The sequence below is a fragment of the Tachypleus tridentatus genome, chromosome 8 (genome assembly GCF_004210375.1).
Source record: "Tachypleus tridentatus isolate NWPU-2018 chromosome 8, ASM421037v1, whole genome shotgun sequence".
Classification (NCBI taxonomy): domain Eukaryota; kingdom Metazoa; phylum Arthropoda; class Merostomata; order Xiphosura; family Limulidae; genus Tachypleus; species Tachypleus tridentatus.
Genome location: NC_134832.1, coordinates 86,148,377 through 86,169,750, shown reverse-complemented (window position 1 = coordinate 86,169,750; position 21,374 = coordinate 86,148,377). Strand labels below are relative to the sequence as shown.

Here is a 21,374-nt window from a genome sequence, read left to right as displayed (position 1 = left end):
TCTGATAAACAACAAAATATGATGACATCAGTTTATATTTCGAAAGTACTTAAGACTATTTCTGAACATTTTTTCAAAAGTCTGTTTTTGCATTACGATCAACGCAGAAATCGCTTTCTGGAATTTAGCTTTTTAAGCGCTGAAGTTTTTACCACTGAATCACGGATATATAAATATCAAGAGAAACTTTTTTCATCAGGTGTTTTCGAGCGTCATCTATTAACGCTAATAAATATATATATATATAATGTGTCGCTAACATTGCTCCGTTGTAAAATCTAAATTGTTAACATTCCTGACGAATATTTCTACTGATGATGACCACTTAGGAAAATAGTTACAAAGTTATCAATATCTTTTATCAGATGTACATCTTGCTCTTAGTTGTATTTTTTAATATTGTTTTATTAGATTCATATTTTACATCTACACTTGTATCGACATCCTTAGTATCAATGCTCCAAACATTTTACTGCCGGATGAAGTTAAAATTGATAACATTCGTTAACATCTGTGTTTGAGTGTCGTCCTTTTCAGTGTTTGAGAAACACAGCAAACAGGAATTTTGTTATTCCATTTGTTCATTCGCTACATTACTTCTACTTGAATGTTAATTCATTTTTAACTCTGACAATAATTTTATTGACACTTTCCAAATGTTTCTAATGTGACTCCTTATAATTTTATGCAGTTTGCGGTACACAGAAGTAGTTTAACGTTTGAAGACTGTGGAAGAAGATATTTAAGCATCGTTGGATAAATCATTCAATTAGGGAGAAGTGTCCCCATCTGTTTTATAAATGCATTACTAAAATCCATAAGATTCTTAACAAGTAATATTCCTGTTTTAGAAAGCGTATGTATTGTTCTTATATTTTACGTTTCATATATCTTCAGAAAGAATTTAGGATACCGGCTGAAGTGTATTATGTTTGCTTAATTAAATGCTGGGATATTTTATAACAAAAAGTAAGAAAATTGTTCGACTTAAATTTTCTAATTAAGAGATAAGCTTTAATGTGAAACGATAAAAAATAATTTAGTGGAGAAATTTTTTACGTATACACTGTTAACAACACACATATATTTTGCTCTCATGATCAAATTCTATAGCGTATTTTTTTAAATCATTATAGCCTTTTGACTTAAACTAATGAACAATGCATTACAAGGTTAAATTCAGTTTAATTTTTGGATCAATAGATTAATGGTCGAGATATCACCAATACTTTTAAAACGGGTGGTGGCGATGGGGTGGCTAAAGCATGACTTTGAAGTAAGAGTTTAACAATTGTATGTACAACCACAAAGGGTGGTCTTTAGAAAACGTGATAAATATCTAAACAAAATGATTTATTTTATATATTTTAGCTTTTTTTTTAATAGGAAGCCTAAATATTTTTCGAACAGTTGAAAAGCAACCCTATATCTTATTATTGTGTTACAATAATTGTTTTTCGTATTGCAGGGTGTACCTTTTATTGTTGAGACTTCATCACTGGATGGATATCCGATATCATTTGTTGTGCATTATCTTATTGTACAGAAATACACAAGGTGTGGTTGTGTGTTTGTTTATCTTATAGAAACTATACTATTGGATGGACTTTCTTCTCCTATAAACGCTTTACTGGTTGGCTTGGTATCTTCCCTTGTATTTATATATCATGTTTATATATGTCTATCATCCCTTATTGTATCTTTATCACACGCTGTAAAATATTTTCTTGTTGTATCTATATTGCAAGGTGTATTATTTTCTGTTGTTATGTCTATATTACATGGTATACGTACTATTCTTCTTGTTGTAACTATATTACATAATACTCTATCTTCACCTGTTGTATCAGTATTACAGAGTGTATTGTTTTATGTCTATATTACATAGTATTCTATCTTCACTTGTTGTATTAATATTACATAGCGTATTGTTTTATGTCTACTTTACATGCTATACGTATCATAATTAACATAATTTATTATATAATTACTATCTTTACTTGCTGTATCAGTATTACATAATGTGCTATTTTTCTTTATTGTATCCGTATTATGTGGTGTACTGCATTTCCCTATTGTATCTATATTACATTGTGTACTATTTTTTGTTGTTGTATCTATATTATATAGTTTACTTATTGTCTTCTCTTGTTGTAGCTACAGTTACGACAGAAAGTGTTCGTACCCCTGCGTCCTGAGCAGTTTTTTGCTCATAACTTATAAAGTATCGCGTTTAGGCTAATAGACGTACGTTGTATTATAAATATTATACTAACACACATCTACATACATTTTTATGTAACTTAAACAACAAATAAACTGTTTATAAACAAATAACCAAAAATAGGAGGAGCAGAAAGTGTTCGTACATTTCAAAACGTGTGAAAATCTGATATTCCCGTAAACATTTTGTTTAGTTTGGCGAATGAACTACATTATACCATTCCAAAACTAGACACTGGGTTCATAATTATTGGAATTTAGCCAGCAAAAAATGTACTTCCGGCAATTTAGCGCCGTCTCCGTCATTATCTGCTTGGTCATCATGGCGAACAGGAAACAACTGTCCAGTGATTAAAAAAAAAACGAATTATTGTAAAATACAAGTTTTCGTGTGTCTCTTTCCGGTATTGCTACACAACATAATGTGCCGAAATCTACTGTTCAAAGCATAATTGCCAAGTTTAAGCTTACAGGATCAACTGCTAACCTCCCTCGTTCCAGACGCCAAACCAAAATTCCAGAGAGAACCAAGAGGAAGGTTTTCAGAGAAGTTAGTAGGAACCCTCGTTTAACACGTAATGACATACAGAAACTGGTATGGGAAACTGGGGTTGAAGTAAGGACTTCTACATTTACGTACATGTTACGCTCTTCTGGGTTTAAAGCATGCCGTTCTCGTAGAACTCCATATTTAAAGCCTATTCATTTAGAAGCACGATTGAGGTAAGAAAGCATGTAGATAAGTTTTTTACCTATTGGAAGAGTATTCTTTGGTCAGACGAGACTAAAATCGAGCTTTTCGGCCACAATGATCCTCCAAAGAACATCGTCCCTTCAGTTAAACAGTTAAACATCATGCTATAATGTTTTTTCAGTTCTTCTGTTGTAGACAACCTTCACCGCGTCAACGGAATCATGAAAAAAGAAGAGTACGTTGATATATTAGGCACTTATATCAAGAATGATGCTCGGAACTTGCGGCTTGGGCGTCATTGGATCTTCCAGCACGAAAATGACCCTAAGCACACATCGAAATATGTGCAATTCTGATTGCAGAGGAACCACATAAGCGTTCTGGAGTGGTCATCGCAGTCATCCGATCTCAACCCATTTGAAAACGTTTGGCATGAGTTGAAGACCAGGGTTCATCAGCGTCATCCAATAAACTTGCAAGAGTTGGAGGCCTTCTGTAAAGAATAATGGAAGAAAATACCAGTCGCGTACTGTCAAACGATCATGGAGGGCTATGAGGAGAGATTGCGCCAAGTAATTCACCTGAAAGGCTACACAACTGACCATTAAAGTAGACACACGAATACTATCTACCCCTCCTATGTTTAATTGTCGTTAAATTTGCATTATTATGTAGATGTGTGTTAGTATAATATTTATAATATACTATACTTTCATTATCCTAATCGTGATACTTTTTAAGTTATGAGGAAAACACTACTCACGACGCAGGGGTACGAACACTTTGTGTCGTAACTGTATGTTGCGTCGTGTTCCATCTTGACTTGTTTAAGCTATTTCTTATAGTCTGTCACAGTTGTAAAAACAGTGTTAGACTGTGTTTTAAAGACTATCATACTGGGATAGGAAATAACTATCTGAACAGCTATCACCAAACAGTTTCGCTCATAAAATTTCTAAATTGTTTTCCATAATTATTTTTACACAGAAACGTTGCTACAATCAGTAGTTAAACTACATGTAATTAGCAAGTCGAATACCTACTGACAATACGTCCGTGAGAACAGAAGAAACTAGAAACATTACAACTTTCTAAACGTTTTCAAATGTCTTTGGGTTGAATAAAACTGTTTTAAAGCTGGTTTTCAGTAATTATATCAAATGGGTATATACTACATGGCTAAAAGTACGTGGACACCCGATCATCACACCCATATGTGCTTGTTGAGCATCTCATTCCAAATCATGAGTATTAATACGGAGTTTGTTTTCCCTTTACTGCTGTAACAGCCTCCGCTCTTCTATGAAGGCTTTTCACTAGGTTTTGGAACATGGCTGAAGGATTCGCTCCTGTTCATCCACAAGAGCATTAGTGAGGTCAGGCACTGATGTTGGGCGAGAAGACCTGGCTTACAGTCCATCCCAAATGTGTTCGATGGGGTTGAGGTCAGGGCTCTGTGCAGGCCAGTCAAGTTCTTCTACACCAACCTTGGCAAACCATGTCTTTATGATACATTGTCATGCTGAAACAAAAAAGGGCCTTCCTCAAAGTGTTGCCATAAAGTTGGAAGCACACAATTCTATAGAATGTCATTGTATGCTAGCATTAACATTTCCCTTCACTGGAACTAAAGAATCCTACCGGGTCACGTGAGCTATTGTTTAAGGAGTGTTTGATTTTGACAGCTCAAGTTGTTAGGGGTTAAACTACGTCCAAAAGATGAATACAAGTGCCTTCCACTGGAATCTATTATCACATTCTGTCAGTTAAATAAAGTATATAATATAGATATCAGAGAAAAACATTGGAGAAATACGAACCTTTCCCTGTTAACGAGAAATTCTAGATATTAAACGATAAAAAACTGTGCATAGTATGCGTTTAACACAGAGTAATTTAATTGAAATTACTGTACTAACTCAGGCCACCAGCTAAGCATAATTACCTTGTCCGGTTTTTAACACATCTTGGATGTAGGTGCTGAGAGAGACTTCAGGTGGCCTGAGACAAAGTGCTGCAAACTTGGCTTTGAACCTTAACCTAGTATTTCTGGTAAAATAACCTGCTCAAATAAGCAATACAAAAACATATAACTACGTGTAAGCATTGATTGAAGTGTGTAACCTGTGTACATATGGTATAGCTGACTTTTTTGTTTCACTCAAGTATAAAACTGAAGTTTTTACACATTTACTTGTTGTTGTCAACCGTAGCAGTCAGATGGAACAGAAGAAGTCTGATCGGTTTTAGTAAAAAAGAATTAAATTGGTGTCTAAAACATAATTCTTGCCGTTAGGAACTATACTTATGTTTGTTTGTTTTGCTCTCAGAAGAGAGGACTGCAGTGGAAGAGATATCTCATGTATGTACATTCTTGTCACATTTCAAACTGCAACTTGAGAACGGTAATTCAGTGCAACAAGGAAGTAGGCTTGAAATTAAAACCAGGAAAATGCTTATGGATGTGAATATACAGTTTATCATTCATGTAGTAGGCAAAATATGGAGTACCTAAGGATCCTAACAAATGAAAAGTTCGTAGATTTCTAAGTTTCACAGTTTGTGGTAACTTCTATAAAACAGAAACACCACTGGCTTTACTGAATTTGTATGGAGAGTGAAGTGTGAAAACGTATTTCATTCTTTGAAGCTCACTTTTGTCTAAGTTCCAGTGTTGGCTTGTTCTCGTAAGGGCTGTCCATTCATTCTGGATGCAGATAATAATGGTGGTGGAATTGTTATAGTTTTGTCACGGGTACAGGATGTAGTGAAGTACAGGATTGTATTTGCCAGTTGTATTGTGAGCGCTCCTGTACAAATACCATGCAGCAAGGTTGTACGCGTTCGTAACAGTTTAGCAAATGCAGTACCTATGCATGCGAAATTTTACACCTGCACAGGCAACTACAAGAGCGGGATGGTTTACTTTTCTATTTGTACAAGCCACTAAGGTGTTGCAACTGACCTGTGATGCAGCCAGTAGTCCTTAAAGATCTAATTCAAGAAACATATTAAGCTCTGTGTTATGCTAGAGCTATAGAATACTACGATGTTTCGTGAATTATTGCTAATATATAGAAGTGTTTTTATCGACCACATTCATATAAAGAAGATGTTTAGAAATGGTATAGCCACTATACCCAGTGTACTATAGCCACTATACCCAGTGTACTATCCAAAGAAAAAATGGTAGCACCCGATTGGTAGCTACTTCTCTGGAAAAAGTCTGACTGGATATAGCTGATTCTTTGTCTAAAATTGGAAGATGTTATCAATATGTGGTGGTTGATTATTTCACTAAATGGACTGAATCTCACACATTGGCTAGCACATGAGCGCAGTTTGTTCCAGATGAATTGGCTTTATAATGGGTTTCAGACTTTGGCATACCTGGAAAGATTCACAGAAATCAAGTAGCTTATTTGAACAGCCAGTTATTTGCAAAGTTGTGTCAAATGTTGTGAAAGGCGAATACACACATTCCACCATATCATCCACAATCTGAAAGGCTTTTACGAAAAGACCATCCAGACTTTCAAGCAGGTGCTTGCTTAGTGTGTTAATCCTGAATAAACTGATTGGAATGAATATCTGCCATATGTCATGAGAGTATACCACACAAATAATAACAGTCGTCTGGTTATTCTTTAAACTTCCTAAAGTTTGATTAAGCAGCATAGCTTGAATTGCATCTTATAGATGAACATCCACCCATTAAATAGGTACTAAAGTGTCCACAGGAATACGCATTCTTCAATAGACGACACATGTAAGCTTCCATGGAAGCAGATGGGTAAAATAAATGAAGGTCACACAATACAGAATGGAAATTCGAGTCTGATCACTGAGCATCTCCTTGACGATCTTAATTTTTACATCATTTCTTGCCGCTTCAAATTTAATTACATGTTACTTTATCGGTTTTCATAGTAACTATGAAAAGAAAAATAGTTCCATAACTTACAAAAAATGTTTATTTGTAGAACAGGCAAAAATAGAGAGTGAGTAATAATCGAAAATATTATGTTTTTACAAATTAATTTTATTTTGGTCTCTTTCACTAATAAAACAAAGTCTAATCAAAAACAGGATCACAATATTTAAAAGAAAAGAACAAGTTTAATATTTGGATGTTTCATTGTTTACAGATGCTATCGTCAGCGATTTAAAATGTTTTCACGCAACATGCATGTGGGATATATACATAAACACATAAAAAAACACTACAAGCTTAAGTATGGAGAAAATATATACAAAATATACAGAGAGTGAAAAATAAGCAAATTTTATAAACGTTAAAAATACAATTTTTTAAACTGAACATGTCAAAACAAGCAAAGCTGAAAACAAATTGACGTTAGTTTTTAAACTTGGATATTCGTTTGGACCAGAAACTCGTAGTTTGAAGATTATTATGTTAAAATTGTGAAGTTTTTAGCAGTAGATAGAATGTGTTTAATAAATTAACAGTGTGTGTGACTGTGGGGGAACACACAGTGAAAGGTTTAATATCACGTGGGCCCAAGGAATATTAATTTTGGTGAGCCCTACATCTCCTCTAATTTTACATAGAATAGAATTACCAATGGGCCCCCATTAATTCCATGGGTCCAATTGCTGTGTTATTATCTCCCGGTTAGACAGCAATAAATTTTCGAATTTACAATCAGGGGTTCGATTCTCCTCTATCGACAGATAGACTGATCTGATTTTGCTATGAAATACATGCTCAATATCGGATAACCAGTTAGAAATAACAATGAGGAAAGTTGGAAAAGTGTGTATTGCCTTTAAAGATATTATATGTCAATAGTTTAGGATACAAAAAGGACTCGTATTGTGATATAATAGGAATGAAACGCTCGATGAACTCAAAGGGTTTGATTGTAATATAAGTTTGAAAACTCACTCCTTACACTCACATATTGACTATTTCCCTGAGAATCTTAGCGCCGTCAGCAAAGAACAAAGAGACAGGTTTCATGAAAATGGTCAGGATGGTATCATGGAAGGCAGAACATCATCATGATGGCTGATTACTGCTGGTCATTGAAACCAGATGCCCAAAACTACTTTTTTTAATTTCACACTATAAAACGGTTTATTGTTAAACTTTATTATTCTATTTCTGGGGTATATTTTATTCACACTATTATAAAAGCCATAAAATTCATGTATGTATAATTCTGTTATGGAAAAGGACATAAATTTTAATGAATAATTAGATGAACTGCTCTTCATAAAGAATAAAATGCCGTTATGTTGATGTAAAATGAGCTGCTTCTTTATAAATAAATGAATTATGCAGTGATAATACATCTGCAGAGTCCGTAAAAGATTGTTCAATGCAGTGATGTTTAAAACGTGAAGAAATATAACTTGATAGATTGTTAAGTCAGACGGTTCATGGACGGCAACCACAAGTGTAGAAAACAACATTTCGAAAGTATTTCGTTTTTTTGTTTTTTTGTCTTCAGGTAATCTCTTAAATCTTACGTGAGTAATATCTCCCTACGGTAAACGTTCTGGACTTTAGTTGTTTTTTTTGCTGTTGTAGGTTTCGTATTACCTCTAAATAACCTGTAACTTCTCAGGGCAAACACAGACAACGTATGTGGCTGATGGAACTAAAAGCTCAAAATTCTTATCCACAGTGGCCTTCTAAACATCTATAGTTCACAAAAGATAATTTTTCGCGAACAATCTGGATGAATGTTGTTAGAATAAATAGTTTTATGAATTTCCTTTTCGAATGTACTGATAAACGATATTGTCCAAATTTACTTAATAGTCTAAAATGTCAAATTGTATGTGAAACAAGCAATAATAGTTTACACAAACTGCCATACTGTCTTTTCTCTCTCGTATCATTTCTTAATTAAAAACCAATAAAAGTGAGTAGACTCAGAAAGCATTACCTTGAAGATACTAAAAATAAGATATAAAATGACTGTAGCAGGGACCTTTATGCATTAAAGACTTCCAGTCTTTACCTGATAAAGTGCATGAAAAAGTAGCTTAAAAATACCTTAAGTATTTGCATAAGCTTTAACACACTAAACACGTATCCTAGTTGTCAAGCGAGTGATCCTTTTCAGACTATTTCCTTGAATATACTACGCAGGTGTCTTTTTGTTTTTCTATTAGATACTTCTCATGTTTTCGTTCGTTGTCATCATAAAGTTTTGTTCACTCAAACAGTTCCACACCTACTGATAAAAAACATAAAGAACTAAGCTTATTTTTTTCATATAAAATCCTTTTTAAAATATAATTGACATTATATCTAGCTACCGGTTTGACCATTAGTAGGTGACCATGGGTTACTTAGTGCGCTTACTGAGTTGGTGGTGATAGGTTTTAAGGTCTATTCCCATCAAGTACGATAAAGTTTTTGAGCAGTCTTAATAATGCATTTTATAAGCTTTTTGCGGAAAATATCTATTGATCTACTTTGAAATCTGTTTTGGAAGTTTATGATTGTGTATTTAGAAACTCTGTGTGCTTTAGCAATAATTGAATTTTATATTGTCTATACCTTTTGTATAATTAATTTGGTTACATTTATTTATCCATGTTAGGCAGACACACTCTGCCACTGGACGTATGCAAAGTTTTTAAGTTTTAAGTATGTTTTCGATCGTAGCGTCTCTGTTGTTGCCAGTCAGATGACGTACACAGTTCATTCTTCGCCAGATTTTGTTTCTAAGATAATTTCGTTTATATGTTTAGTCCAATTTAGTGCATAATCGCAGGTTAAACTCAGTAATTTGACTGCTGTGGTTACCTGGAGAAGGTTCGTTAAAGGTATAAATTTCGTGAGCTTTTTGCTTTCCTTTTTTTTTAGTTTATAAATAACATGATTTGTGTTTTATCTTGACTCTGTTTTTTGGAGCAGTATTCTACTTAATTCAACAGTGGTTGCAAATTTCTCACTGATATGGTTGGTATGTATGAGCTCTTCAAAATAGCCACATCATCACAAAACTGAAGAAGCAGGAATTTAGACTAAACAATAGTATTTCACTTCCATACTTGTTTAGATTAATAAAATAAGGCTAACTACTACTCCGACACCTGCCTTCAGAGTAAAGTATTCTGAGAAGGTGCCTGGCACAGTAATTTTAGCTCTCCTGTTACCTAGAAAGATGGCGGGCTAGCGTTAGTTTCATTTGTGACATTTGATACTTCAGTTCGTTGTGCCACACAGTGTTGGATGATTTCTCAACATTGAGAAAGTAAACGACAATCCATTTGTTTCGGTTGGAACTATCTACTGTGTTTTCTGCACTCTTACTAGATCCGTTTAGATTGGCAAAAGTTTTAAATTAATTATGTTTTATGGTAGTTTTCCGATGCAGCTAGTTGAGCTGATTAGTTTGTAGTTTCCTGGTGTTCTTGCTGGCTATCCTTCTTTCAGGGTAAACAAAACATCTGCTTTCAAGCAGTTGATCGTAATCTGATTGTAGAAATATATATTAAATGTAGAAGCCAGATGGTCGTACAATGTCGGTGTGCCTCATTTTGATAATAATATACCGTATTTTGTCATGTCCAGAAGCCTTGTTTTTGTGATTTTTAGTGTTTTGTATTTCTAGTTCTGTTATTGGTTTTATGAGTTGTTGAATTGTATTTTCTCGATTGTTACTACTTACTAGTTTGATCTCTACTTGGACTGAAATGGTAAGCTAGTTTGGAATTTTCTTTGTGTTAATATAGTTATTAACTTTATTGAAAAATAATGTGTTCATTGTCAGTTTGTTTGGTGCTCTGTTATTATTGTTTTCTTTGTGTTTTTTATATTTGTTTTTTGTGTTGACTAATGTTGGCTGAAAATGTATTAATTACATTATTGGTCAAAACACTTTAACAATCATTAATGTTACATCATTTATTAAGATATTCAACTTTAAATGTGACATTCACGAACGATCCAAGAAATTAAGTACTGGCAAAATGTCATCCATCACCAGTAACAAAATCATGCAACCGGATGTCCTCGTAACTCAAGAGCCATCGCAGTTTTAATATTGGTTGAACATTAGTTTTGTGTAGGTTTTCGATTATTTCAGTTTTTATCTGTAATTTTACCTGCGTGGTTTTAGCACTAGACCACGAGGCTGTTGGCATACACTTTGTCCCTAAGTCTTTTCACTTTCACCGACGGAAGTAACACTACAGTGACAATATGATCAGCATTGTACATCAACTTACGATGGAAATATTGTTTTTTATCAATGATCACAAAAGTATTTTAAAAGTAAACAACGTTATCTCATCCCTGTTAGACATCTTTTATGTTTTTAATACAAGAACATAGGCAACTCTAAGTTAAAGGAGAGGGTGTGGTAATATGTTATGACTCCAACTTATTTCTGTTACTACAGTGAACATTACTAAATTTTTGTAGATTTTCAACATCCTTTTTGATATTTAAGACGCAAAAAGTAAAATTCTATTATATCTAAATAAATACAGTTTGAAGAAGTTAGGCTATGTATAGATCTTGTTTATATGTATACAATAGTAATTTTAAACGACAAATTTGTAAGTTCTAGATTGAAATCAGAAAGTATTAAGTTAGAAGCGTGTGTGTTTGTGTTTTTCTTTTAGCAAAGCCACAAAGGCTATCTGCTCAGCCCACCGAGGGGAATCGAACCGCTGATTTTAGCGTTGTAAATCCGGAGACATACCGCTGTACTAGCGGAGGGTTAAGTTAGAAGCAGAAAGTAATGTTTTAGTGTATTGTCAAATATTACGAGTTTATAAATATGAGACTCTAGAGATATATCTAATATACAGATATATCTAATATATATATATATCTAATCATGCTGGCGAATTGTTTTAATGTGAACTATCGGAATGCTCTTTATAAACTGATTTTATATAAATATAAGATACGTCTTTTATTGCAGACCCCAGTTTTTATCATGGGATCTCAAAACCAAGAAATATAACACAGTATTTAAAAATACATCCGTTCTGATATTCATAGTACATAATAGAATGAAGTAACAAAGTGTTAACATATTCTTTGTCCCTTATATCAAACTATATCTACAACTAGTGTTCTGTATTTTTATATATCAGATGAAACACATTAATTTTTGTTTTCATTACATGATAAAAGAGGGATTGTTTCTCAAGTAACAGTCGAGTGACTGTTCAACAAAGTTCAAAGCATTGGTCACACAATTTTACCCTTTGGCCTCATTTCTTAAAATGTCCCTTTTTTCTAGGCTATACACGTGTACAAGTGTGTAAACACAATTGACAAACATACCTACAGATGTGGGTTACGAGTGTATGCATAGTGGTGAATAATTTAAAAATGTACAATGACGTGATCATCCTTTTCGTGCAAATAATCTTATTGAGTGTCATATTTGTGTGGTTTTAATTTTTTTGCAGTCACATGATTGAACATTTAAATGTTCTACATTCATTACTTCATTAAACTATTGATATTATACAAAATAGACACGACAGATTTCAAATGAAGATTTATACTGAAGATAGAGAATGTGAAGGCTATTCTTTTTCAGACGAAAATGATTTCGTTGAAACACATAAAATGTAAAGGTTTACCATAACAACCTCAGAAAGAAAAACATATTACTGCATATAATACTTTAGCTAATGAAGGCTTTTTTCTTTTTATATTTAGAGTAAACATCGTCACTGATTACCGTCTGATTTTTAATTATATATATCTCCCTTAGCAAGACCAATTTTGTTACCGCTGTTGATGTTTGCGAATTTCGAAGTATGTATAGATATATATAAGATTGTGTCTCGTATATATTTCAGTAACTTTTATAAATATCTATTTGTTTTGTCTCTCAACTGTATCCAGAAAGATTAAGCCAGACAAATAATTATTTAATAATTAGGTTTTAGTCAATCTTCGAGTGTACTTGTGCAAATTCTGTTATATTTGAGATTGAATACCGATTGTAATTGACAAATTAATAATAAAAGTTTATGTTATTTGTGTAAGTGTAAAAAATAATATGTGAAATATTAGTGTAACATTGTTTCAAAATCTATACTAAAACGTCACGTGATAAGTTCAATGTTTGTATACGCGAATGAATAACTTTAATTGAAAGAGTATAATGAATACAATATACAAAAGATGTATAAAACTAATACACTAATTTATTAGCTCAGATATTTATAGTATATTACTGTGTCATGAAATTTTTCCAATAAATGTTTTAGCATATTTATTATGTGTGTGATTTTCCTCGCAGATAATAATCGTGCAATATGATGAAACATTAGTTTTGTTTAAGAAATATAAATGGAGACTTGTTAGAAATTGATATTCATGACGTGTAATTTATCGTAATGTAATCTGTACATGTAGAGTGAGTAATTTATAATATAGGATGTTTTGTAAATAGTATATTAGTGAGTCTTATTATAGTTTCTAATTTCACACTGATACATCGATAGACAATTGTAACATGTGACTCATGCCAGAAATAGAATGAAAAACCCAAGAAAACGTATAGACCATATGCAGTTAGTAAGAAACAGCACTAATGTACAAAGAGGTAACAACAATAATTGATTTGATTGATTTTCGCCATCGTTTACAAACTATATACATTCTTAAATATTGAGTTGGAATGAGCATAATTTGTATGAAAGCTAATCTAATAAAATTATAAACTATAATGTTTATAGCACCTGATATTTTGTCAAGTGTGTGTGATAGTATATTTGGGTTATGACGAAATGTAAGTTTTATATAAAAATGCTGAATTGTATAATCAGTGTTACTAAAAATCTTTGAAACAATCACTTGATTTTATAACTAAGTTTCCTGTATGGATTTGGAAAATGATATATTATGTGTATATATACTAATAATACACTAAAAAGGTATCTAACGCTTCCAATATAACAATTAAAATTTTTCTGTAATGACTTTTTTGTCTCCTGACTACCTACCTGAGATGTGCTAGCGCCTAGACGGTTCGGCTATTGTTACAATATCTGTCCTAATAACTTGACTGGCCGTACTATATTTTCATCTCAGCGAATGATACTACTTATTGATGGGTAGACACGCGACAGTTTCTAATGGTAAAGTACATACTTTATACAAGTACAACGTAAAAGGTAAACAAATTATAGTATTAAAATTATTTATTTCAAAATAAAGTAGGATCCTGCTACGAAAAAATAATGAAACAAAAATTAAAACTACATTTATAAATTTATAAAATGTATCCCTTCCTTTGTATCTTTATACACTTCTCTGCAGGTCAAAGTAAGGATTAAATTTGTGATTGTGGTTTTAATTATTATAAATGTTATAGATGTTAGAGATATGGCTATACTAAAACTTTATAGATGTTGTGTCCATTCCATGGACGTTTAAAAACTAGTAAATAAAGAGAAATAATCAAAATTTTAATGGAAAATTCGAATCGTTGGTTATTCCTAAAATTGCTATAAGATGTATCCAAAACAAAATAAACACCTTGAATTATTTAATCTGTTGTGTCTGGTTGGTGTTTGTGTATTAAAGTTCTAATATTAGGTGCATATATAGATACATACAAAGTGTACATAAGAGAATTGTAGAACTGTACTTAGAAAACTGAAACAAGTGAAAGCAAACTATTATATAAACATAGGAAAACTGTTATAACATGACATAAGTATCCAACAGTTTTAATGTTTAATAATAATTATGAAAAACAGTTATAACATACCAATAGCAAATAAACAAATTAAGCAAAAACTGTTGTATCCAAAACTTTATGGATTCATATTTATTTTCTTCAAGCAGCTATTCAAGTAAATCGAGTTCCTGAAAACCAAAACAGAAATAATTATGCGACATTGTTTCGTATACTTTATTTTAAGTTGAGTTTTAAAGCCTCAGTTATAAGATAAAATTAATCTCTGTTTCAGACAAGTCTAAACATATGTGTTATAGAAAAAAATAGATGTGCTTCTATGAGAATAAATGTATGCTTGTGTGATAATAAACCGACATCTTTGTCGGGGAAAAGCTTAAATGTGGCGATTTGAGAATAAACTTTAATATACATATTGATGAGAATGGGCAAGTTTTTATCTATGAGATATTAGGCTTAGTTCTGTCTGTGTGAAAAGTGAATCAGTGAAGAAATATTTCGTATTCAGCCCTTAGGTTTGAATAAGTTAGTAACGTCTGACCTTTAATAGTGGGCCCGGCATGGCCAAGCGTGTTAAGGCGTGCGACTCGTAATCTGAGGGTTGCGGGTTCGCATCCCAGTCGCGCCAACCATGCTCGCCCTTTCAGCCGTGGGGGCGTTATGATGTTACGGTCAATCCCATTATTCGTTGGTAAAAGAGTAGCCCAAGAGTTGACGGTGGGTGGTGAATACTAGCTGCCTTCCCTCTAGTCTAAATTAGGGACGGCTAGCACAGATAGCCCTCGAGTAGCTTTGTGCGAAATTCCAAAACAAACAAACAAACAAACCTTTAATAGCATATATATTTGACTAAGAACATGAGTGACAACAGTAGTACCCCGCTAGTACAGCGGTAAGTCTACGTATTTACAACGCTAGAATCAGTGGTTTGATTTCCCTCGGTAGACTCAGCAGATAGCCAGATGTGGCTTTGCTATAAGAAAATACACATACGAGACAACTGTAACCTTTTATATAATATTTATTTAAAATTGACGTCGCACTTTAAAGTTTTGTGTGATAAAATGATTATTTAAAGTGTTTGCAAATTAAACTTCGTATGCCAAAATATTTCTGTGGGCAAGGATATTAAACTCTAGCAATATTCAATTATTTTTTACAGTTTCAGATTAAAGGGAAGTTTCAATGAGCAGTTTCAAAATAAATTTTTATCAATCTCTAATTTCTTCTGATGATTAAATTTAAGCACGGTATTAATTGTTTTCATCGTATCTAAATCAGTGAATTTACGACACATATAGCAAGTATAGTGCTGCATTGAACATCTGATTTAGGTTTTGGCAAATAATTGATTTTACGCAATTTATAACTAGTATTTTATTCATGCTCAATCATGAAAGATAATTTATATACAAGTTATAATGAATGTATAAATTAGACATACATCCACGGGATCCCCGAAAGTTTTCTGTTTCAAGAATAAATAAAACCGAAATTACGAGTAACAAATTTTTTATTTCTTGCTTTTTAATTTCCTATATAATATTATGATGCAGCTTAGAGAATGCATAATTGTTCTCATAATTCGTAGCATGCGCACGACAGTACAAGTTGCATTGTTAAGTGCCTCTTATGTAACTTAATTTTAGTATCGACTGACTGAGACAACACATTACATTATAGTGGTGCGAATGGTTAAAAAAGTGACCCCTCTAGGCACCTTCGACCCCCTTTCAGAAACATTATAGATATTTGATTTGATAAACCGTATAATTTATAATTTTTCTCGTCACTTGTCAATCATTAGCCATGAATAAGCGGCTCGTAAAATGGCTCTGAGTTTTTTTTTTTTTTTTCAAGTACAGACCTTTAGCTAATAACGCCACCATCTCTTGACAGACTTGAGATCTAATCATAGTTTTCATCTCAGATAGTAAAACCCTTTCGATTGATGTATTTGACCACGCTTAAGGTCTTATAGATTAATTTACTCTAATCCTACCTAAAAGAATTTGAGGATAGACTGGTTAAAATCCTGATGAGTGACAAAATCGAACAGTGTGCACGCGCTCCCTATGATTGGTTTTGTTGGTGATTGTTTGTCATTATGCACAAAGTTACACAAAGGGCTTTCTGTGCTCTTCCCACTACGGGCATCGAAACCTGGTTCCTAGCGTTGTATGTCCCTAGACATATTGCTGTGCCAATGGGGGGCTTGTTGGCGAAGAAATATATAGCTAATAAAGTTAATAATCAGAGGTTTCATAGACTGATTTGCTCTAAACTTGCTTAAAGGAATTTCAAGTGCCACGGCAATTGAGGATTTTCTCTTGTTTTTTTTTCCTTGTATAAAGTTTTATGAGATAATATTATCAAAACTAACCCTTATTTAGATAATATTAAGTTAAATGTTTTTACGGAAAGTAGAATCATAATTGTCTATATATTATGCAGCTGATTTAAAAGTGGTGGTTAAAATGCAGGAATATTATTTGGGTTAAAAGCTCACATATGTATATATATTTATTTGTATTAGTTTCAGTTTACAGGATATAATACAACTTATTTGAAACATGTGCTCCGTTGATTAATAATTCTAAGAGTGAAAGTAAAAAGGAATGTATAACAATATGTTAGTCACACTATATCTGCTATATCCAGTGCCGAAGAGGTCTCTCACTAAATGCCACAACTCATTAAGCCAATTGAGTTACAATAATGTCTCAGACACTATATTTATCATCGATAACTGTTATGGTGTGAACTAGTCAGATTAGAGTATATCTTATGTACGATTTTTCTATTTTAATTCGTTAAATATTATCATATTGAATAAATAGAAACAATTTTAACACAGATTTGATATAATGTACTGGAAAACGTAAAGAGACTTTTCAGATGTTGTTGCTTTAATTGTATTAGATTACAATGTATTAAATTAAGGCTAATGAGTCATTGGCTCTTATACTAGGTGAAAGTTAATAAAGTTTCACCACCGATATCTACTCTCTTGGTTCTCTTTTTAACATCAAAATAATCTGCTTCCCAAGGATCACCTTACTGTAATTGTAGTTTCCACAACTATTCTTTTCAGTGCATTATTTTATTACCCTGAGATACATATAGAGTATCTTCAAAGAAGGTAACTCTGCACTCTAGACTGCTGAAGAATCATCTTATGGTCTCTGTAGGAAATTCAACATAACTTACTATGTAGGAAATTCAACATAACTTACTATGTAAGAAATTCAACACACAAGTCCTATCACTTCATTTCAAGTGTCCGTCAGGTTCTGTCATCCATCTCTTTCTTTCACTGTATTTCCATCCATAAGTTCCAACAAGAGTATTTAAAAGGATTACTGTTATTATAATATATTTATTTAAATACAGCACCTTACAGAATATTTACTCACCTGCACAAGCAGCCATACATTTCTCTTCACTATCGAATCGGTTTCCATTTCCTCTACAACCTCCGTATACGAAACTGTGACATAATCCTGTTTTAGGATCATAGTAATACTTCAAGAAGTACCCGTAACAAAACCCAGGGTCTTTTGGAGCTGTGCAGTCAATTGTCTGAACTATGAATTTAGAGGCATTGGTTAATGCTACAACACCATGTTTCTATGCCTATATCTTTTCTTTCTAAAACAGCATGATAACAACAATTAAATATCTGTTTTTAAAGGGAGGGCTGTTATTAATTTCTAATTTCAATTTAAAAAAACAGATGATTAAATACATTAAATTATAGCTTGAAACCATAATTTAACGCAGCATAATAACATTACATAATGTTTAGGGACAATAAAAGACCAGTAAGTCCAAGGTGGCTGTCCTTTCCTCTAAGCCAAAATAAAATTATTGAAAAAATAAATAAAACCAACCATTATCATTCATATACAAGCTTTATACAATATATATATATATATATACCATTCTGCCAACCTTTCTTTAAAACTCACTCATATTTACTGCCTTTACAACATATGAAGGTAGCTCATTCCATAAGTCAATCACCCTATTGGAAAAATAAGTTTGTATTAGCTGAAGTCGGTTTCTACCTTGCCTAAATCTATATTTGTGTTCCCTTGTTCTATAATTCTTGCTGTTAAATATGAAAAATTTTGATGCATCAACATTATTAATTCCTTTTACAATCTTAAACACTTCAACCAGATCCCCTATAACTCTTCTTTATTCAGGAGAAAACACGTTTTTCTAAGGAACTTAACCTCTCCTCATATGACAACCTTTGCATCTCAGGTACCATTTTAGTGACCATCTTTTGAACCCTTTCCAATAATTCAATGCATTTCTCAAGCTAAGGAGTCTAAGACTAAAAACAATACTCGTAATGTGGCCTAACCAGAGACTTATACAATGAAATTATAATCTTTTTAGACTTGTATTCAATAATTTTGTAGATACAATCTAAAATCCTATATTTCCTACCATTAGAAACAAAACACTGCTTGGATGACTTAAAAGGATGGTCAACCATTACACCAAGATCCTTTTCTTTCGTGACACTCTCAGCGTATTCCCATCCAAATTATACTTATAATTCAAATTATGATAATCTACACAGCTATCTGCTATTTATTTGTCCAACTCACTAAATGATCTAAATCCTTTTGTAAAGCATCAGCATCTTCTTCATACCAAGCAACACCCAAGACCTTGATATCATTAACAAAAGTAAGTAAATTATTGACCATTTCTTCATCTATGCCATTAATGTAAATAAAAAATACTGGGTTTCTTTACAAGCGCTTTGTCAAATGCTTTCTAAAAATCCAGATACACCAAATATTAAACTTTCCAATTTGATTTTAACAAGCTCATAATTTATGCAGTTGTTTTGTTCAACTTTATTTCATCTATAAGTTGTTCACGATGAGGAATACTGCTTAAATCTTCATTAGCTGAAGATGAAACATAATTTAATGCCCTAGTCATTTCATAATCATAAGATACAAACCTTTTTTATCATCTTTGAAGGGTCCTATCCCCACAGTAACATTTTGTTGACCTCTTAATGTATTTTCAAAAAAAATCCTTGCTGTTAATTTTTATATTTTATATTGCAAACACGCCAGACTCTTTCCTACTTAAGTGCAAACCATCCATTCCAAAAAGCTCCTTGCTTCTACCGAATTGATCCCACAAATCCAGTTAGCCAACCTGCTCATTCTTACATATTAATTTCAGTCTAGAATTTAGCCCTAGTGACCTACTCAAAATTTAATCTCCATAATTAATTCTTGGCAATATCTCTGACATGATTAGTTTAAGGTCTTTATATCTAAACGGTTTTAAGCATCCTCAAGTACATTAAATAAGGATTAATTGTCAAAAATAACAAATAGCATTTCATCTTTTCACACGTAATTTACCACAGATTTATTTCATTTTTATTATACTTTTAAATCTGTGTTAATATTTGATAAAATATTAATTCTAATTCAAATGTTTAATACCTATTTAGTCTTCCAGAAATAATGATAAGCCTAATGCTAATTAGAATAACCATAATATAACAGTTTGTCAACTAAGTTTTCATAACTTAGGTTTTTATATAATTTTCGCAATATTAGGATGGTAGTAAGTATGTACTTTGTAATCTTTACTTAATCATCTTAAAATAGTGTATTTATCAATAATCTGGCCAAGCGTGTTAAGGCGTGCGACTCGTAATCTGAGGGTCGCGGGTTCGCATCCCCTTCGCCGTGGGGACGTTATAATGTGACGGTCAATCCCACTATTTGTTGGTAAAAGAGTAGCCCAAGAGTTGACGGTGGGTGGTGATGACTAGCTGCCTTCCCTCTAGCCTTACACTGCTAAATTAGGGACGGCTAGCACAGATAGCCCTCGAGTAGCTTTGTGCGAAATTCAAAAAACAAACAAACAAAACTTTATCAATAATATACCTGAAGCCAAAGTAGTTTGTCCCATAGACTAAATAAGGCCATTGTTAAAAGCAAAAATATATTGTAATTGTGCTACGGTTTCAACCTGAACTAGTTTTGAAAATCAGAAAAAATAAGTATTTTGTCTGCAAAATAAAATATTACCTGTGTTATTTAACACAAATCAAAAAGCTTTGTCTAACTGAAACTGTTGAAGCATGTATACTTAATAAAGAAGTAACACATGATAACATGAAATATTGTCTTACCTTCCTCCGTTGAGAGACAAGACACCAAAATCACTATAAGTAATAACAGTTCTTTGTTACCCATTCTTACTGTGTGAGGGATAGATCTGTGAGAAGTTTGTGCATTTACCACGTTTATATGTAGTCTGCATGTACCACGAACCTCAACAGGTATACTGATGTTCAGATATTTGAGCAAATATTTACATACTAAAAACACTCGTGTTTCTTTTTAACTAACAGCTTAGTAGAAATAAGGATAAACCTTTTTCCTCGAATAACCTCCAGAGTGTAATTTTGTTCACAGCAGCTGACATTTGTAACAGGTGGATGAACAAAAAAAGTCGTAAGATGTGCAGACTTTTAATTTTTTTACTAATTATTTTCTTTTGACTTATATCTTGTTTATTCATTTGTATATTTTAACATCCACTTTTTGAGATAAGAACGATCTTTGGTAAGTTGGATGATTCCACTATTGAGAAACATTTATGATTTTACTTATTATGAAAATCCATCTCTCTGATTGGTGTGTTTTGGTCTTTAATAGCAAACGTTTTACTCAAATTTTATTACCTGGAGAAAAGAAACATATTTCCATAGAAAGGTTTACAACGTAACAAACTTC

General features: G+C 32.6%; 1 protein-coding gene across 1 annotated transcript; it reads right to left on the bottom strand.

Moving 5' to 3' along the window:
• Positions 1–14,595: 14,595 nt before the first annotated feature.
• LOC143222845 (mambaquaretin-4-like) lies at positions 14,596–20,924 on the bottom strand. Its single transcript, XM_076449925.1, has 3 exons — positions 20,768–20,924; positions 17,997–18,167; positions 14,596–14,750 (listed from the first exon to the last, which is right to left on the bottom strand). The coding sequence occupies exons 1-3, from the start codon at positions 20,829–20,831 to the stop codon at positions 14,734–14,736; spliced, it is 252 nt and encodes an 83-aa protein (XP_076306040.1). The 5' UTR covers positions 20,832–20,924; the 3' UTR covers positions 14,596–14,733.
• Positions 20,925–21,374: the final 450 nt, after the last annotated feature.

Coding starts and splice junctions, on each gene's coding strand:
- LOC143222845 (XM_076449925.1), bottom strand. CDS start 20,831: ATGGGTAACAAAGAACTGTTATTACTTATAGTGATTTTGGTGTCTTGT. Junction 18,168..20,767: donor TTGTCTCTCAACGGAGGAAG/GTAAGACAATAT, acceptor CTAAATTCATAG/TTCAGACAATTGACTGCACA.